Genomic DNA, 20239 nt, shown 5'->3' with positions numbered 1-20239 from the left:
TTAATAAATAAGCTTCTAGTCTCTAATGAATTTGTAACTTCTGTTTTTGTCTTATATATAATATTTTGATTCTACTAAAAAAATTATATAGTTTTTAATCTTTATAGTTTATTAATATTTTCAAAGTAATAAATTGTTTGTTAACTGATTAGGAGATTATTTTAAAAAAATAATTAATACTATATAAATAGTTTTGTTTTTCTTAGTTAAATTTGCGTCCCCTATTTATATAGTGTGTTTGTTTATTTTCGCGTTAATATCATAGGTTTTCATTAATGAGATGACTGATCAAATAAATATATATAAAAAAAATCACCCAATCATATAATAACTATTAACTCTAGTTCATCCAAATATTTGAAATATCAATTATATACCATGTTAAAAAAAGGTATTAATACTTACCAATAAATCTACAACCATAAATATATTTAGATGAATTACAATATTTTTCTTAAAAAAAAATTAGGTCAGCTTTTGTTTTATAAATTAGGTCAACCTAACCTAACTTTTTTTCCTCTCCAAGAACAGTAAGTAACTTTTCAATGATCTAAAAAGAAAGAATTAGATTAAACCCATTTTAAAAGTAAATGTTCAACTCACGTTATTAAAGTAATCTAATAAAAATTCAACCAATTTGGTCTATCCTAACATCTACATAGCTACAAAATTTATGTCACGTGCATTTATTTATGTTATAAAAATTGAAAATCTCAAACACGACTAGGATTATATTAGAGATAGAATTTTAACTCAATCTCAATGTAAATTTGAAATCTGATATATTTTTTAGCTACTTAAATCTTGGGTCAGTTAAAATATTCAGTAAATATTTTAGCCTTATATATGAGGAAAACACGTCCAGAAAATAGAAAAAAAAATGATATAATTCAAAATGTTTTTTGCCTTCTAATTTAAAGTACAAAAGTACGCGTAAACCTGGTCTTCCAAATTAACATTCAAAAGAAAAAATAATAAAGAGAAAAAATATTAAAATTAAGATCACAGAATAAAGTTAGTCAACCTTTTCTACACTGCAGTTTGAAAGTCTTGAGAGAAAACTACGAAGCAGAGGAACGATTCTCCCCTTCTAAGTTCTCACCTATCTACCATTAATTTCCTAAGTATATATACCACTGCTTGTCTCTTCAACCTCTTCATCCAACATCAAAACTAAACATAACTTTTTCTCTTTTCTGTCTCTCACAACACCAACAACACCTCACCATGGTTTTTCCAAAACCTTCTTCTGAATCTGACCTCTTTCTTCATTCCAACTTTGCCTCTTGTTATGGTGGAGACTCTCTTCCCAGGTATGCTTATTTTCCTTTTTCACTTTTTATCATCGCTTTTTCATTTTTTATGTGCACTCAATATATATGTATATATCATTATTTTGCTCATGCAGGTTCACCATGCCTCACAACTCCATGCCTAAAGAGGCAGCGTACCAGAACATACATGATGAGTTACAGCTTGATGCTATTCCCAAGCTTAACTTGGCTTCTTTTGTCACCACTTCCATGGAGGAGGAGTGCAACAAGCTCATCATGGAATCTATCAACAAGAACTATGTAGACATGGACGAGTATCCTGCCACCACTGACCTTCATGTATTTTCTCTTCTTTTACATCTTTATACTTTAGACAATGGAATATATTTGTTTGGCTTTTGACCCCTCACTAACTTTTTTTTCTTTCTGTGGTGTTGAAAACAGAATCGGTGTGTGAACATGATAGCACGTTTGTTCCACGCTGAAATTGGAGAAGATGAGAATGCTATTGGAGCAGGAACTGTTGGCTCATCAGAAGCAATAATGCTGGCAGGACTTGCATTCAAGAAGAAGTGGCAGAACAAACGTAAGGCAGAAGGAAAGCCTTATGATAAGCCTAATTTGGTCACCGGCTCCAATGTACAAGTATGTTGGGAGAAATTTGCGAGGTATTTTGAGGTGGAGTTGAGGGAAGTGGAGGTGAGAGAAGGATATTACGTTATGGATCCCGCCAAAGCAGTCGAACTGGTTGACGAAAACACTATTTGTGTGGCTGCAATCTTGGGTTCAACTTACAATGGAGAGTTTGAAGACGTGAAGCTCTTGAATGACTTGCTGCTACAAAAGAACAAGCAAACTGGGTGAGTAATATTATTCAATTAAGTAGCTATAATAATGAATTAAAGTGTTACTAAATTGGTAAGGTTGTGAGATGACAGATGGGATACTCCTATTCATGTGGATGCTGCAAGTGGTGGTTTCATTGCTCCATTCCTATATCCAGAGCTGGAATGGGATTTCAGGCTGGCATTGGTGAAGAGCATAAATGTGAGTGGACACAAATATGGGCTTGTTTATGCTGGTATTGGTTGGGTTATTTGGAGGACAAAGGATGACTTACCAGAAGACCTTGTGTTCCATATCAATTACCTTGGAGCTGACCAACCCACCTTCACCCTCAATTTCTCCAAAGGTCCTTCTTTACAATCTATGTTTGTTCCTTCCACACCTTCATTGCATATATAATCATACCATATGCTTACCTTGTCATCTTCACTTGCAGGTTCTAGTCAGATCATTGCTCAATATTATCAGCTAGTTCGCCTTGGCCATGAGGTGTGAGTTCATATACTTGGACTTATCAGTTAGATTGATAACCCCTCTAATTCCAAGACTCTAATTATTACATCAAATTCAATCTTATATGTCTAATCAAGATAACATATGAATAACTATCCATCACAATGAGTGGATGAACCATTTTCCCTTAGAAAGATTTGATGAACTTGGATATGTACGCTTACCTCTGTTGTTGAATTAACTATATATAGGGTTATCGGAGCATAATGGAGAACTGCAGAGAAAATGCAATGGTGCTGAAGGAAAATATAGAGAAGAGTGGACGCTTTAACATACTCTCGAAAGACGATGGTGTTCCAGTGGTGGCATTTTCTCTGAAAGACAGAAGCCAGTACGATGAGTACAAGATATCAGAGATGTTGCGGCGCCACGGTTGGATCGTACCAGCTTATCCAATGCCACCTGCTGCTCAACACATCAATGTGCTCCGTGTGGTGATTAGGGCTGAGTTTTCACGTACCCTTGCTCAACGCCTTGTATTTGACATCAACGATGTGCTGCATGAACTTGAAAAACTACATCTTCCCAAAGTGATCAACAACATTACAGAAGAGAAGAAGGAGTTGGTTGAAAGTGGGGTTAAGAAAACAGCATTGGATGCACATAGGGAAATCATTGCTCAAGAATCCAACAAGCGTCAGAAAATCATGGCTGCGTAGCAAAGGAATTCTGGCTCACCATGCCAATTAAATAAGAAGCCTTCACTATATTTTTTCTAACTCCATCCAAATTACGCCTTAACTATAGTTGCTTTATTCATTTTTGAAAATTATGTCATTTCAACACATTAGTTAATTTCATAGAAATTGATGTCAATTGAGATATGCAGTTCACATTAATGTAATTTTTTTAAAATGTTCCACCATATTGATTTTGTTGTGAAATCTCAGTTGTTGACGTTAATGCCTTAGTATTTTGTTCTATCAGCCAAAGGCTTATAACAGAGAGAAGGTATAAGAAGTAGCATAACCAGAATCATATATCACACAATTCCCATTAGTTTGTGGATCCAATGGTGTACAGAAAGGTTTTCCTACAGTAGTGGATCCAATGGTGGACAAGTTTGTGGATGTCTTTCCATATGAGGCGCTTAGACTACAACCAAGAAGAGAGGTGAAATCTCTATTGTTCGAACATCAAAAACAAAAACGACCATTGTTCGACCAGCAAAAACTAAGGATTCTAGTAGGCTTCATGAGAGACGTCGGAGATAAGATACTATAGTGGTGTTCATCCGATTTTTGTAATAACAGCTACTATAGCGCAATTGAAGTAATTTGAAAATTAATAATTACAAAAAAAAAAAATGGAGGCAACTAGAAGAGATATCCTTATAATGTTGGTTGCTCCATGCAAAACGATTTTTTGGATTTGAATACTTGGTTATTTGGACAGCACAACCACCTTACTGAGAATCCATAGCACCAGGGAAAACTCGAAGGCAAATAGAGTATGAAGCAATCCTCGATCAAGTGAATACCCATATACCGTTATTCCCCCGTGATTATGCTGTAAATATGTTACTGTAAAAGTAGAACACGATAAAGTAATTAGTCTAAGGATGATTTTGAATTGGATTTGAAAAGGAAAAGTAAAAACTGATTTGATATGGTATATAATTTTGAAGTCTAATTTGAATATAAACTCACTTAAGGTTTGTCGGGTTTGGAAAGATGAAAGTTGTGGTGGGATGACTGATACGTGAATGTTGGAGGAATCATCAGAATCAGTGTCACTAGCGAGGCCCTCAGACACCTGAGATTTGCAATGCTCTGATTCAGCAGATGCAGTGGTGACCAGCATGTGCCATCTTGTGGCAATTGCGACTATTCCTTGTGCTCTGTGTGTGATTCTCGCTGCTCCCAAAATGCACATGAAGAAGCCACTCAGTTGCACTGCTGAACAAATCTGCATAAAAAAAAAAAATTATGAATTAAAATTTATTCTGTATAGAATTAATGAATTAAAATTTGTAAAAATTATATGAGAATGTTCTTACCACAATGTCACCAGAATTGAAGAAGGTCTTGTGAGAGTTGGAAGCCAAAACAAGAAGCAGAGCACCGAGCTGACTAACAGTGATGGTAACTACACATCCAATTATGAAGAATCTATACCTGTGACTTGTAACCCATAACTGCCTCCTGATCCTGACATGCTCTTTGAATATGACCCCTGCCTCTGAGCCACAGCCTTCAAACAGCTTGTGTACCCCTTCAAACCTAAGCTTTTGAAGCTCACATGTGAGTCTGAAGAGCACACATACCAACAGGAACACCCCAGTTCTGTAAACCCAACACACTAGCACCAACACAAACACTATTGAGTTGAGAGGGAACCCTGGTGTTATGTTTGGGCCTGAGATCTTAACTGCTGAAAAGAATATAATCTTGTGGACAAGCTCCACCAAGAAGGAAGGTAGGATTATGTATGTCAAGTATCTGAAAGCCTTCTCAAGCTCCCGTGCGTACCCCCGTCGAACATAGTTTGTGTCTTCTTGCAAAGCGTCTAGGAACAGAAGTTGCCTAAGTCCATACCTGCATCACAAAGATCACTCTAATCATATGTAGTTCAACTCAAATTGTGTTAGAACCATACCAATATGATTAAGAGTAATGAAATAGTGTACATGTAAAATTTTTCTTATTATAAGTAGATGCACACATCTAGCCTCTTTTAATTGGGCAGAGCTTCATGTATGATTAAATCATGTATGATTAAATTGATTTTCAAATAAATAAAGTGTGTTAATTACTTTTTTTTTTAAGTATTAAAGTGAAATGTAAATTCTAAAAGAATATAAAAAATCTTAAGATAGAAGTATTAAAATGTAATACAAATTCTAAAATATTATAGAAAAGTCTAACATAAGAATAAAAATACCAAGAACATTTTATATAAGTAAAAATCTAAAACGTTTTACATAAGTTGTTTAGGGTTTAGGATTTATGATTTAGAATAATTTATGAGTTTATAAATATTTATGTACTCCACTATTTAATGTAAGATAACCTCTAACACAACACACAGCTATAAAATATATTACTTCCAATTACTATTTCCACGTTTTACTATCTCCATAATTTTCTTTACCTTGTTAATTTTCCTTTTACAACCTCAAAAAATACTAATACTGGTACCATAGATATATTCAATCACCACCTACTAGGCATAGATAAATATTTTCAACAACTTTTTTTTTTTAAAAAAAAAAACTATAACTCTATTCTTTACTACTTTCAAAATATTTTCTCAGTCCATTGCTACTACTAATAAAAGATCGTTAATTCTAGTACCTATTTTCACACGAAAAAATTATGATTTTTGGAGTGTCAAAATGAAGACATTTTTTCGCCCTCAAAATTTGTGGACATTGTAGAAGAGAGACTCATTATTCTATAAGACACCTCCACTCTTACTGGAACTCAAAAGAAGGAATTGAAGAAAAATAAGTAGAAGAATTCAAGGGCTCTATTTGCTTTTTAACAAGTAGTTGATGACACAAATTTTCCAAGAATAATAGGTATCACATGCTTAAAGTAGGGTTTTGGAACATTATTAAATAGGAGTTTCAAGAAAGTGATGAGGTACGCAATGTTAAACTTCATTCTCTAAGACAAGTTTATAAATTAATAAGAATGAAAGAATGTGAGACCATTAAAGACTACTACTATTCTAGAATAAAAGAAATAGTTAGTTAGATGAAAGCCTTATTGACCAAAAAATCATTGAGAAAATTTTAATTTTTGTTCTCCAAAAATATGATGAAATCACAACCATGACTAAACAAACAAAAAATTTGGCTATATTGTCAGTAACACAACTAATGGGCTCTCGATGCTTATAAATAAGGATTGAAAAGGCATGAAGAAGACTCAGTAAAAAATGCCTTCAATCAAAACTTAAATTACAATCTCAAAATACAAAATATGACTGAAATAAAAGTTGAGGAGAAATTTCTAGAAATAAAGAAAATTATAGAAGTTTCCCTATGACTCGTTAAGGAAAATGTCTTTCATGTGTCATCTGTAAAAAGACAAGTCACTTGGAAAAAGATTGTTGGCATCACGAATAACCTCAATGTCAGTACTACAAGAAATTTGGTCATGTAAAGAAGGATTGTCGTAATAAAAATAAGTATCAAGAAAACTTTGTGGAAGCATAATTAGGAGAAACACTTATTTTATGCCAATCAAGAATCTACTATTGGAGAAAGAAGTTGGTACTTGGATAATGGATGTAACAATCACATGGCGAAAGATCAAAGCATCTTCAAAGACTTTAATAAATCTGTCAATATCTGAGTTCGATTGAAAAAAAAAACTACAATGGAGTCTCAAGGCAAAGGAACTGTCATGGTGGAGACAACGAAAGGTACAAAACTCATCAAGGACATTTTACTAGTTCCCAATTTTAAAGAGAATCTTTTAAGTATTACCCAAATGATGGATATTTTTATTTTAAGAAAGATACATACAAAAATTTATGATGGTAAAATGATAGAAATTGGCCAAGTAAAAATGGAGAAGAGAAACAAAAGCTTTTCAATAAGCCTCAAACCTAGAACTAATATTGCCATGAAGGCAAAAGTTGATGACTCATGGCTTTGGCATAATACACATGCCTTAAAGCTTCTATATCATAAAAATATAATGAGAGATCTTCCATAATTGAAAGAGAATAATGTATCATGCAAAGGATGTCTCCTCAAGAAACAACACTAATTACTATTCTCATCAGGAAATACATGTAGAACAAAAGACTTATTGGAGTTAGTCCATACTTATGTTTGTGGACCGATGAGGATTCCTTCACATCACAACACAAGTATTTCATCCTCTTCATTAATGACTTCTCTAGTATGACATGTGTATATTTCTTAAAGGCAAAGTCATAAGTCTTGGGATTATTAAAAAGAAATCAAGGTTGTTGTCGAGAAGCAAAGTGAAAAATAGAAAAAAGTACTTAAAAGTGATCATGGCAAGGAGTGACAACTTACAGTTGCATATACTCCACAACAAAAGGGTGTGTTAGAGAGAAAATTTTGTACAAATATTGAGATGACAAGATTAATGCTAAAAGAGAAAAGTATGTCTAACACTTTTTAGGCTGAAGCAATCTACACTACAATTTACATTCTAAATAGATGTCCAACTAAGGAAGTACAAGAAGCAGAGTATGTAACTGCTGTTGAAACCACAAGTCAAGCAATATGACTATAAAGAATATGTGAAGAAATGGGTGAACCACAGATGTGCCGATTATTATCTATTGTGAGGAACAAAACAAATATCATTATGATAAAAGAGACATAGTCATTAAATATCACTTCATAATAGATGAAGAGACAATTAAACAAATTCAACTCAAGTACTATCTAACAGAAGACCAAATTGTAGATATTTTTACGAAAGCATTACCAAGACCAAGATTTGAGTTATCGAATTTGCATCAAGGTGGAGTATTAAAGTGTAATGAAAATTTTAGAAGAATATAAAAGATCCTAAGATAAAAGTATTATAATGTAATACAATTTCTAGAATATTGTAGAAAAGTCTAAGATAGAAAAAAAATCAAAAAAATTTTACATAGATAAAAATGTAGAACATGCAACATAAGTTATGATTAGCATTTTCTAGAATAATATGAGTCTATAAATACCCATGTATCTTGTCATTTGATGTAAGACAAAATCTAACACAATACACCCAACTACAAAATATATTACTTTCAACTACTACTTTTACATTATACTTCACAGTTTTCTTTATCATATCAACTTTCCTTCTACAACAAAATAATAAGAATAAGCTTTTCAAAAGCGGCATTTGAATTCCAATGTGAAAACATAAAAACCTTGATTTAAAGTGCTTTTATATGTAGCCTAATTGCAAGATGCATTTGAACTTTTGTTTTCTTACATATAATCAATTAAATTAGATTTGAAAACCTTTCAAAATGTTAATAGATAGAATTCTATTTCATGAGGTTTAATAGTTCTACCTATATTGGAATCATAATAGTATACCTTTCAAGAAATTGTTAACTAACCGTGTATTGCATGCTTTACAATAATTTATATATGCATGTATTTAAGTGTTATTCATTTCATATTATATAAAAATAAAAAGCAATAAAATAAAATAAAAACCGTAATAAACGTTATCTCCTTATTATAATTATTGTAGTTCTAATTATCTGGAAAATTTTCAAGTACCTGGAGACAATTTCTTCTTTTTTTCATGAAGTTCTTAAATGGAAAAATTAGATATGATCGATGACAGTAGAAGAAAAGGAAGAACTTGACGTTGATGAGAAAGAAAAAGATACAAGGAAAAACAACCGGGGGGTGTAGTTTGAAAGATGTTGAACCAATAACAAAACTAACACCCAATGTATTAAAGCTATTTATGCAGAAATATATTTCAGCGCAACACATATACACGCACAATGAGGTATTTGCTTACCTTCTGAAGAAACTGGAGATTGTAAAGAAGGAAATAACGGCGAGGCCAGATTCGGGCAGTTGAACAAGCTTGTTGAAGGAGAAGGGGTCATCTTCTGGTGAGGATGAAGGGATTTCAACGAAGATAGACGTGAGAAGAGGGACAAGGATGGTGAAGAAGATGAAAGTGACATAGGATATGAGTTTTCCAACGCATGAAGAGTGGTCAAGGGCACACCATTTTAGGCTGATGCGAAAGTTCCGCAGTTCATCAAAGATCATGGACTTTGATCTCGCATATGATGGCTGTAGGAGCAAGGGAACAGTGTTATTTAAGGGTTGAAGCTGGTGGGATGGCAGTTCTTCATTTGGGTTGTTTTCAGCAAAAGACACTCTTCTGTTCGATGGTTCAATGTCAATGCTTGTGTTGTTAGGTTTGGAGGAATTCATTGTTTATTGTGGGAGTTGTAAGAGACAAGAAGACAATGATTGTGTTTATTTCTACTCTGATATAGTTCGGATTAATTAAGATATGATGTAAAGTTATAGTATACTTAAAAACTAATGTATTATAGAGTTCTCTAGAACTTAAATATTGTCCTTTTATATAATGAATTCCTCACCATTTTTTATTAGATTAGAAGCAAAGGATGTGTATAAGTGGTCATTTATCTTCGCTTTAATGGAACTTTATGGAAGTTCAGTAACATTTACGGTGGACACAAGAAAAGGCAGAAAGCAGAGCTTGCTTAATCTCGTGAGTTTTCTCTTTTGCCTTCTGCTAGAGGTTACAGTTTGAAGCCAAGAATAAAGGGTATAGAAGGAGAACGACACTGGACAGAGAAAAAGGTTAAAGTTGTCGATTTCATTAGCATGCCATTGTCATTTTCTTCTGTCTTTCTTTATTGGTTCCGTGTTTCTTTTCCATGAAAAAGATCTTCATGTGCTGAGAAAAAGAAACTCTTAACCTATTCTTGATGAATTATTCATGCTATCTTTGTTATTTTCACCATTTTCTGAACATTTCATATTTAGGAAACCACTTTATTAATGACCTTCCACTTCAATGGTCATTTCATAAAATAAAACATTGGTATGCTCAAAATTTATATTGTTTACAGCTTCAAACAATCTATTAGCCTAGATATATTATTTTGCACATGAAATCATAAATGAATTCTAAATATAAAAGTAATTTCTGTTTCTGTCAGGTTTCTAAATTTTAAGTTTCTGTACCTGCACACATCTCCAAATAAATTTATTTTAAAATTTTAATTTCATCAAATGTTTGATCTTATTTAAAACTAAACTTTTCGACAAGTCATTTTTTTTAAATATAATAGGAAATATTATAAATTTTAATATTTTTAATTATAGTTTATTAACAGTTCTTTTAATTTTATTACCAACATATTTAAATGTAAGAAATAAATCTAAGTTTTATAATTTTTTTAGACTTTATTGTAAGTATAATTTTTAAAACATTAAGATTATATTTAAGATCTAAAATTAAAAAAATTAAAAATTATTCTCAAAAATTTAAATCATACTTATGACCTAAAATTTTAGATAGAAAATTTCGAATATTAAATTTAAGTCTTTCTCATGCAAATCAACATATAAGATTTTTCTAAAATTTATATCTTATAAATTTAGCCTTACAATATTTTGTTTTTATTAGCTAGTTCATTTTTTACTTGTCATGACTTTTTTCTGTCTAACAAATGAAGTAACAACATTAATTTGAATGTTCAATTCAGGTTAATAGAAGGTTATGAACCACATTCAACATTTAAATAGTCAATTTTAATTATTTTAATAATAAAATTATAGTTGACTTACTTATACTCTTGAAAAAATTATTAAACAGAAATGAATTGAAAGAAAAAGATTACCTATAGGTAAACTTTCTAGTAAGAATTTATAGCTTAAAAGATACATAAAATTAATTATTTTGAAACTTGAAATTAGTTTATACACAAACTAATTGTTGATAGGGAGGTTTGTCTATCAATGGTTAAAAGATTAAGGCTTAAATACCTATTTAGTCTCCAAGTTTGGAGCTGAATTTCCGTTTGATACCTGGTTTTAAAAGTGATTTAATTAGGTTTCCAGGTTTTTGATTTTGCTTGCAATAGGTCCCTTCCGTTAAGAAGCTTGTAACGGCGTTAATTTTTCTTCTCTCTCCTCTGTTATTCCTGACATATCTTTCTCTCTTTCCAATTTCTCTTCTTTCTCTCACCATTACAACATAATTATAACTACCTCTCTCTCTCACCTTTTTCTCTCTCTTCTATTTTCATCACTCTTCATTATAATATCTCTCACCTTTTTCTCTCCCACTTTTTTCATCTCTTCACTGTTTCACTTCTCTCTCTCTTCTTCTTCTTCTTCTTTCGTTCCTTTCTCACTAACAACTCGCATCAAGGCAAATAGAAGAGGAAAATTATTCAAACCACGTGAAACCTGACAAGAAATGAGAAGCATGCAGTTGTAATGAGCTACAATAAGGTGAAAATTCTTTTTTTATCCATTAACATCATAAAAGGACAGATATTATTACCTCATCAGCTATAAAGCATGTGAAATAAGGAACTAGTGGATGAAGCCCCGAATCAGTAGGCAAACTTACTAATGCTTCTTTAAAGAGAGCTGAATCAGACTCACTCAAAGTAAGCTCAGCAACTTTGTCAAAATACATCTGTAAGAAACAATAAAACTAACAAAAATGAATCCCAATATGTGAAACAAGATAGCTCATGGTGCCTAAAGAATTTTAATACCTGAAGTTCTCTGGATAATATATGCTTAACAGGCAATTTGATGTCAACTGGAAGGTCATCATCTTTCTGCTCATGCTTTTTGGTATCAGAAGGAGCTGAAATTACTGCATATAGCATAATAAGTAAATAATAATTCTTAAAAGGGGTATTAGGAGAGTAGAAGTTACAGTTAAACTGGAAGAATTTACAAATAATGGATCTCGAAGCATTAAGCAGCCAAAAAGTTCCTGTTTGTTTTGTTTGTATGATGTACATCTCCACAATTATAAGGAGCAAAATATTTATATGATTCTATGGGGGGCGCACACACACATATAACTAAATATATCTGAAAATCATTATATTTAATTGGATGTGTATACTTCTTCTAGTTTTCCATTTCTAATTTCTAGTGATTTAGTGTGCATAAAGATACTGATGTTTTCCACATATTTTAGACCCACAAAGCTGACCATGCTATGGTGACAAAAAAAAATCACTTAAATAACATCTCCCAATCTAAACACTAACTAAAGTAAAAATTCATGATATCATGAACCAGAGGAAGTCAAAACGACAAGCTGACAAGTATAACATCAAAAGAAATCATACATCCAAAAATTTCCTCAATCCATGCAACTAAACCATACAACCTAGTATCATCTGAGCCAAAGAATATAGGTAGAACTCAAGGTGAGAGACATACCTTCTATAGGAGCATTTTCTGGAATAGCAGGTTGCACACCTTCAATGGCAAGCCAGTGGCATGTAACTGCAGTATCAAGAGGTGCTTTTGGTAAAGAAGCTTCAATAACCTATGATTAACAGAAGCTATATAATTTGAACGAGGTGATGCACAGGTTGAAATCCAATTGAAGTGAGTCAATGAAAATGACTGAGTACACCCTTACATCTTTTAAATCCACATCCTTGTCATCAATATAAAACAAGTCCCTGTGTCCAACAGCTCTTTTGAACCGCAAAGGACCACCAGATGCAAATCCATATATTGGCTGTCACAAGGGATCGAAACACAACGATAATGAGAATGGAGACAACAACTATACTTTATTTTCTTAAAAAGAAAAGAAATTCACCAAAAATTTCCTCAAGGTAGTTCTAATATGCATCTTCTATCTGGAAATAGCAAGAACCCATAAAATCATAATCCTCACTACTCTCAGTGCACAGTCAATTCTCAGTTCTAATATAAATGAAGCTTTTTATATTATATTTTTCCACAACTTTTATGTACACTACTGAACAGTTTGAGAAAGAAAAGGAACGAAAGAAGAAGAAGAAGAGAGAGAGAAGTGAAACAGTGAAGAGATGAAAAAAGTGGGAGAGAAAAAGGTGAGAGATAGTTATAATGAAGAGTGATGAAAATAGAAGAGAGAGAAAAAGGTGAGAGAGAGAGAGGTAGTTATAATTATGTTGTAATGGTGAGAGAGAGAAGAGAAATTGGAAAGAGAGAAAGATATGTCAGGAATAACAGAGGAGAGAAAAGAAAAATTAACGCCGTTACAAGCTTCTTAACGGAAGGGACCTATTGCAAGCAAAATCAAAAACCTGGAAACCTAATTAAATCACTTTTAAAACCGGGTATCAAACGGAAATTCAGCCCCAAACTTGGAGACTAAATAGGTATTTAAGCCAAAGATTAATAATGATTTCTTGCACAATAAAATGGCATAACAATTTTTTATATCTTTAACATCTGTGTGTTAAATGATAGAATCCATTAATATTGAATGTTTCAAGTTTATAACAGATAAAACAATCTCGTTTCTGGTATAAATAATCGATTAAATAAAGTATATAATCTATTAGGTTTAGCCAGATCACTTAGAAAACTAACAAGAGAAAACTGTTCTGTTATAACCGATTATATAGGGTACATAACTGATTAAAACAGAAAGAAAGCCATAATCTTTTATATAATCTGTTAAGGATGACAAATGAATGACTAATATGTTGAGTGTTGAAATAATCAATTACATAAGTTTGATAATCGATCAAAACTGAAAGGATAGTCTAATCCATTATATAAATAGCCTAATGTGTTAAGATTGTTGAATGAATGACTAATAAACTTAAGAGTTTAAATAATCAAGGCTTAATTACCTTTTTAGTCCCCAAGTTATGGGCTGAATTTCCGTTTGATACCCTCTTTTAAAAGTGATTTAATTAGGTCCCAAGTTATTGATTTTGCTTTCAATAGGTCCCTTCCGTTAAGTAGCTTGCAACGACATTAATTTCACATATTTTTCTTCTCTCTCCACTGCTATTCCTCACACTTCTTTCTCTCTCTCCTATTTCTCTCTCTCACCATTATAACATTATCATAACTACCTCTCTCACCTTTTTCTCTCTCTTCTATTTCTCTCTCTTACCATTATAAATATCTCTCACCTTTTTCTCTCTCAGGCCTAAAAGTCTATGTCTGAGCTCGAAGAAAGATAATGTAGTAGAATTGAGTTATCAGAAATGGGGAGATAAATACCATGATTTACTGACGAGGTCCCACAAGTCATGCATATACTATTCCAAGAGAAAATCTCAATTTATTGACGCAAGGTTTATTCTGTGTTCGTTCATGTAAGGCCAGAAATTGTAATCAGAAATCTATCATTTTATAGCTAAATTTTGTCTGAGGAGAATACATGTGACGTGCTTTATTTCAAGGTCAATCAGTAACACCAAATGATCAACAATATAAACCTGTACTCTAGGGATACTATCTATCATGTTTTGTTTTATTCGGTTGATTAAAACTATAAAAGATTCAACTTCTATGCACTTGTTCAACCATTTGTTACGAGGTTGGCCATCAACTCTTTTACTTTGTCAGCTCATGATATTAATATGCTCAAATACAAATTTAAGATGCTGCTACCTTGAAGGTTTAAGTATCTACATGTTAAGTATTACTACAGAAATGGTGCAAGGATGCTCATGTTTTGAACGGTGAATTGTAGAAGTTGACCAATAAAACTCAAAAATCAGAACGATAACAGATGGCACTCGAGCATAAAAATGGTTAAGCAACTGCATTATTCACATTTGAATGGCAGATACCTCTCATTATGTCAAAACAAAAATATCAGAGAATGAGAGAACCCAAGCAAAAGATTGATACACCAAATCATTTCAATCAAAATGCAGTTTCCATTTGTCACATATATATAGTTGTAACCAGTAAGTGCATTAACCCTATAAACCAAGAAAATGGGTTCAATAAAATATTGACTACATATATAGTAGAAACCAATCATGTATGTTTTCATGGTTTGTTTAAGGTAAAATGTGATTATTCATAAAAGCCGTCGAAATATTTTTAAATTAAAAAAAATTAAAACATACTTGTGGTCTGGAAGTTTTCCGAGATTTTTCTATCTGAAACTTATAATATATAAGAATAATGATATTTTAAGAATTTTTTTAAATAACTTTTGACAACCTTACATATTACTATTTATGATTGTAAAAAGTTGTTAAATAAACATTTTTCAATATATAATTTTTGTAGGGAGAACATATAAATTATGGGTCGCAATCAGAAACCTTGGAAATATAACTTTGAGATTGCAGTGTGTGAAATATGCCATAAGCTCCTACTGTCGTGCTATATTGTCCTTAACTTCCCTCCTCCTCAGTTCTATCTGCAGACCCAAAACATACTCTTTCACTATGATAATTAGTTCCTTCACATCATCCACTTCCCTCCTTGACTCAACAACAATAAAAGGAATAGAATAAATGCTTAAGATTTTTGTGCTTGTAAAACATTTTAGATGCATTGATAAGGTGTGCATGCATTTTGATACAGGCTTCACCAGCTTATGCGTAAGTCCATCAAATTTCATTCTAAAGTACGATTGATTGTTTATGTAAAATGTAAAAACTGAATACAGGAAAAATAAAGACTCAGTTACAGTAGCACGAGATAACAGTCTAATAATGAACAACAAACTTTATTGGGTATTTGGCAAAAGTTCCGAGCTGGAGTGTAGATACCCATGTGCCACACGTACACATATGTATGAATTTCGATTGATAAAGTATAAACTTAATTTTAGCAGCATCACGTATAACAGATATAATTTTATCATACATTGAATCCTATGAACTATGGAGTATGTTTCGATTGATAAAGTATCTCCACATTTCTAAGAACTCAATTCTACTGCATTCTCTTTCTTCGAAGTTAGTCTTTTAGGCCTGAGAGAGAAAAATGTGAGAGATATTTATAATGGTAAGAGAGAGAAATAGAAGAGAGAGAAAAAGGTGAGAGAGAGGTAGTTATGATGATGTTATAATGGTGAGAGAGAGAAATAGGAGAGAGAGAAGTGTCAAGAATAACAGTGGAGAGAGAAGAAAAATATCGCTACCTAAGTTTGAAGTTAACGTCGTTGCAAGTTACTTAAAGGAAGGGACCTATTGAAAGCAAAATCAATAACTTGGGGACCTAATTAAATCAGTTTTAAAAGTGGGTATCAAACGGAAATTCAGCCCCCAACTTGGGGACTAAAAAGGTAATTAAGCCAATAATCAATTACACGCATAGGACAATATGTTAAAACAGAATGGAAAGCATAACAGATTACATAAAAAACATAGTCAATTATACTGCGACAGGATTTGAAAATCCTATATGTATGTGACTTGAGACTTGTTTCCATAAGGATAACATTTTTAAATACTGACAAATCTTCTGAGTTTGTGTACAGGTGTTCTCAAAGACACGTTCTTGGACGAATCAAAGCTTTCTCGGTGATAAAACTACAAGGATTCATTCAAGGTAATTTGACTACATTGGTTCTTATTAATTTTGCACTTTGAAGAGTGTGTTCAAAAGATCAGGTTATTTTAAACAATTTGTATTGTGTACATGTGTGGGGATGGACAGGTTTAAGTGCTGGGATTGCTCTTTGTATTTGTAAGAGATTGAGGGTGTTCATCTCTTGTGTTGCTATTTTGATTTTGAGTGGTGAGAGTAGTGCATTGAGAGGGTTCTCTTTGTATTCTGGTATACTCAATCATTATAGTGGATTCCCTTCAACTACGGTTGTTGAAGGAGGACTGGATTTAGCCTTGTGATAGCCAAACCAGTATAGATTGTTTGGGTGTTGATCTCTCTCTCTCTCTCTCTCTTTATCTTTGATTGATTGATTATTCTTTGTTTATTGATTTCAAGAAGCCAATAACTCAAAGATTTCAAAAGGATTTTTAAAAAGGGTTAATCCAATTCACCCCCCTTCTTGGCTTGAGATATAAGACCTTTCTTTTCTTACAATTGGCACTAGAGTTGGAAATTTGAAAGTTACTCGAATTTTAATTGATTGTGTTCACAACTTAATCGATTAAATTGATCCTGATGGCCACTATATCTCAGACCTTTGGAGAGGGTGCATCTACAAATAGACCACCACTATTTGCAAGTGAGAATTACCCCTTTTGGAAGATCAAAATGAAAATCTTGTTAGAATCGGCAGACAAAGAAGTATAGGATGCCGTGATAAATGGCCCCTTTGAAGCAACCAAAATGGAGAATGGAAAAACCAAGATTTTTCTGAATGGAATGCTAATGAAAATAGAATAACTCATTATGATGTTAGAGCCAAGAACATTATTTCTTTTGTACTTACTATTGATGACTTTTATAAAATGTCCATGTGTGCTATGACTTAGGAAATGTGGGATGTCTTGGAAGTGACTCATGAAGGCACAAACAAGTGAAGAGAGCAAGGAAGAATTCTTTAATCTAAGAGTATGAAATGTTCAGGATAAAAAGTGGTGAGACAATATATGATGTGCAAAAGAGGTTCACCCATATTGTAAACCAGCTTCTTACTCTTTGGAAGACATTTGATAAAGAAGAGATAAATATCAAGATTTTGAAGATCTTGAATAAAAGTTGGCAGCCAAATGTCATTGTTATATCTGAATCAAGAGAATTGACTACAATGAACATGACCACCTTATTTGGAAAACTGAGAGAAAACGAGCTTGAACTTGAAAGACTAAAAGAAGAAGAAAGAGAGAAAAAGCACACAATTTCTCTCAGGATAGCAAGAAAAATAGGCTCAAGAAAACATGTTGAAGAAGATGATTCTGAAACTGAAAAATCAGATCTTGAAGCAATGTATTTTATGGTAAAAAAGTTCTCTAAATTCATGAAGTTTAAAAACAAAACCAATTCTGATTTTGCAGGTAACGCAAGAACAAATAGGAGGAAAGGAAAAGTTGTTGCTCCAACATGCTACGAATATGGTAAAGTTGAAGATAAAAGCAGCCAAGACAGTAGGAATCACAGGAAGAAAAAGGCTTACATAGCCTGAGAAGAATGCTTCAAGTTCTCAATCAAGTGATCCAGATGAGAGTCTTGAAGAGCAAAAAAGTTTGTGTTTGATGGTAGGTTCAATTTGTTCTGAAAGTAGTGCTAGTAGCTTTGAAGACGAATCCATTGAAGACAGGCATTACCAATTATTTGATGCCTTTCAAGAATTAGATGGTGCAACTATGAAAATGTAGTAACAAGTAAATAAAGCTTAAAAGTGAGAAGATATGCTTACATGATAGAATAGAAAATATGCACAAAGAGAATGAAAGTCTAAAATCTAAATTGGAAAGTTTGAAAAGCTCGCATACGCAAACCATAAAAGAGAGTAAGGTGAAACTTCAAGAATGTACAAATTATCCAACATAGTTAGAGAGAATCAAATACCTAATGAACACATTGTCTTGAAGCCTTGTTAGGATCACAAAGGAGTGTACTTAATAAGCAAGGTATAGGCTATACAGGAAAAAATAATAAAACAAATGCTAGGAAATTCACTGATATTAACAAACCATCATCTATAACTTGCTTTTACTATAACAATATTGGATCTTTGTCAAACACATGTTATTACAAGAATGTTGGAGTTCCTAAGGGTAAATTCAAGTGGATTCCCAAGGAATCACCACAAGCAACTAACATCAAAGGACCTAAATTCATATGGGTACCTGCATCCAAACCATTTAACTGTTTTTCATGTAACTGATATGTTTTGGAAATATACTTGCTCAAGGAAAAGCACAAAGTTAAAACATAAGTCTCATTTTAAGTACTCATAACACCTTAAGATCATACATATTTTGTGTTCTGCATAAACATCTTGATAGGTATATGATGTGTGTTTTTTGCTTGATAGGAATAGATTTTGTGAAAATATGCAAAATGACAATTTTTGCGAGTTTTAATCGATTATATAAATAGTCTAATCGATTAGACTATTCTCTCTGTTTGTTGAAATTGTATGATGTAATTATTTAATCTGTTACGTTAAAATGCTAATCGATTAAATCTGCAACAATGTGGGCTTTTCACTTTCAAATGGGCTTCCCTATACACTTAATCAATTTGGTTATAACACCAATCAATTCAATTGTTCTTGCATTCCTCAATCTTAGAATCCTGAACCAAACCCTAATTCTCTAAAAATCATTCAAAATTCTCAATCCTCATGGATTTTTCTTTCAAATGCTTCAAGAGAGCTGCTCACAAGGTCAGGTCAGCAAGTCCTACGGGGTGGATGATAACTGTAATTCTTACCATTATCTATGGTGCAACTTTCTTGCCAAATCAACACTCTTGAAGCTTGAAACACGCTTAATCCTCTTTTTAATCTAACTTTGTGAAAAAATTCAGCTTAGGTTATACACACTAGTTTTCATCACAAATTCCTCAAATTTTGTAGGAACTTTGTTTGCTTTGGAAGGACATTCAAGCTATCAAGAGTTGAGAACCAAGGAAAAGCTTAGAAGATGAAGTTTTGAAGATGTTTCCCTGCACAAGTGGCGCCCAGGCGCCCCTAAAGGACTCCCAATGCCCCTAAAGGACACCCAGCGCCCTTTAATTCACAGTTTTCACCAATTGCCCACGCTCAGGCGCCCCTGAAGGGCGCCCAGCGCCCTCTGTCTCGTTGTTTTTGGAAATTCTTCATGCCTGAGCGCCCTTTGCCTCGCATTTATGATGATATTGTGGCGCCCGGGCGCCCCAGGAAAGGGCACTGGGCGCGACTTTTTGTTGAGTTGGCACCCTAGACTTATAAAAGGCACACAGTTTTCGAGGGTTCCAACTCCTTGGCAGCTGAAGCTCTGAAACATCATTTTGGACACCTTCAAGCAAGTTTTGAGCTGTGGGAACTCTTCCTTCTTCCTCCTTAGGTCTCCTTCTACACCATTTTTCTTCCATTGTAAGCTCAAGCACTCCATGAATATGGAGAGCTAAGTTCTTTTATGTTGGGGAATGATGTAAATTATACAAACCATTTGTAAATGCACTTGTTCTAAATGAATTTATGCTTCTTTCATTACTTGTTAGTGTTTATTTCTTTGCTTAAAGCTTGTTATGA

At 32.9% G+C, this 20239-nt stretch overlaps 3 protein-coding genes across 3 annotated transcripts; 1 reads left to right on the top strand and 2 right to left on the bottom strand.

Annotated features, from left to right (window-relative positions):
* Positions 1–928: 928 nt before the first annotated feature.
* Positions 929–3491, top strand: LOC106778772 (glutamate decarboxylase 1-like). Its single transcript, XM_014666760.2, has 6 exons — positions 929–1313; positions 1409–1613; positions 1719–2134; positions 2213–2466; positions 2557–2609; positions 2825–3491. The coding sequence occupies exons 1-6, from the start codon at positions 1228–1230 to the stop codon at positions 3290–3292; spliced, it is 1482 nt and encodes a 493-aa protein (XP_014522246.1). The 5' UTR covers positions 929–1227; the 3' UTR covers positions 3293–3491.
* A 117-nt stretch (positions 3492–3608) lies between these two features.
* On the bottom strand, positions 3609–9607 carry LOC106778774. Its single transcript, XM_014666763.2, has 4 exons — positions 9101–9607; positions 4633–5170; positions 4283–4541; positions 3609–4156 (listed from the first exon to the last, which is right to left on the bottom strand). Exons 1-4 carry the CDS (start codon positions 9526–9528, stop codon positions 4017–4019), a joined length of 1365 nt encoding a protein of 454 aa, XP_014522249.1. The 5' UTR covers positions 9529–9607; the 3' UTR covers positions 3609–4016.
* Positions 9608–11118: 1511 nt separating this feature from the next.
* LOC111240733 (transcription initiation factor TFIID subunit 6-like) lies at positions 11119–12970 on the bottom strand. Its single transcript, XM_022776319.1, has 7 exons — positions 12938–12970; positions 12752–12853; positions 12547–12655; positions 11862–11965; positions 11642–11779; positions 11494–11544; positions 11119–11160 (listed from the first exon to the last, which is right to left on the bottom strand). Exons 1-7 carry the CDS (start codon positions 12968–12970, stop codon positions 11119–11121), a joined length of 579 nt encoding a protein of 192 aa, XP_022632040.1.
* Positions 12971–20239: the final 7269 nt, after the last annotated feature.

Source organism: Vigna radiata, unplaced genomic scaffold (genome assembly GCF_000741045.1).
Source record: "Vigna radiata var. radiata cultivar VC1973A unplaced genomic scaffold, Vradiata_ver6 scaffold_343, whole genome shotgun sequence".
In the NCBI taxonomy this organism is placed as follows: Eukaryota; Viridiplantae; Streptophyta; class Magnoliopsida; order Fabales; family Fabaceae; genus Vigna; species Vigna radiata.
This window is presented reverse-complemented; position numbering and strand designations above follow the sequence as displayed.

What these genes read in the sequence shown, in the direction of transcription:
- LOC106778772 (XM_014666760.2), top strand. Translation starts at nt 1,228, where the DNA reads ATGGTTTTTCCAAAACCTTCTTCTGAATCTGACCTCTTTCTTCATTCC. An exon ending in CAAAAGAACAAGCAAACTGG is followed by an intron (nt 2,135 to 2,212) that starts GTGAGTAATATT and finishes GTGAGATGACAG; the next exon opens with ATGGGATACTCCTATTCATG. An exon ending in CACCCTCAATTTCTCCAAAG is followed by an intron (nt 2,467 to 2,556) that starts GTCCTTCTTTAC and finishes CTTCACTTGCAG; the next exon opens with GTTCTAGTCAGATCATTGCT.
- LOC106778774 (XM_014666763.2), bottom strand. Translation starts at nt 9,528, where the DNA reads ATGAATTCCTCCAAACCTAACAACACAAGCATTGACATTGAACCATCG. An exon ending in ATCTCCAGTTTCTTCAGAAG is followed by an intron (nt 5,171 to 9,100) that starts GTAAGCAAATAC and finishes TTTGTGATGCAG; the next exon opens with GTATGGACTTAGGCAACTTC. An exon ending in CCAAACCCGACAAACCTTAA is followed by an intron (nt 4,157 to 4,282) that starts GTGAGTTTATAT and finishes CTACTTTTACAG; the next exon opens with TAACATATTTACAGCATAAT.
- LOC111240733 (XM_022776319.1), bottom strand. Translation starts at nt 12,970, where the DNA reads ATGCATATTAGAACTACCTTGAGGAAATTTTTG. An exon ending in AGGATGTGGATTTAAAAGAT is followed by an intron (nt 12,656 to 12,751) that starts GTAAGGGTGTAC and finishes TGTTAATCATAG; the next exon opens with GTTATTGAAGCTTCTTTACC. An exon ending in TATTTGCCTTGATGCGAGTT is followed by an intron (nt 11,161 to 11,493) that starts GTTAGTGAGAAA and finishes TTTTAAAACCAG; the next exon opens with GTATCAAACGGAAATTCAGC.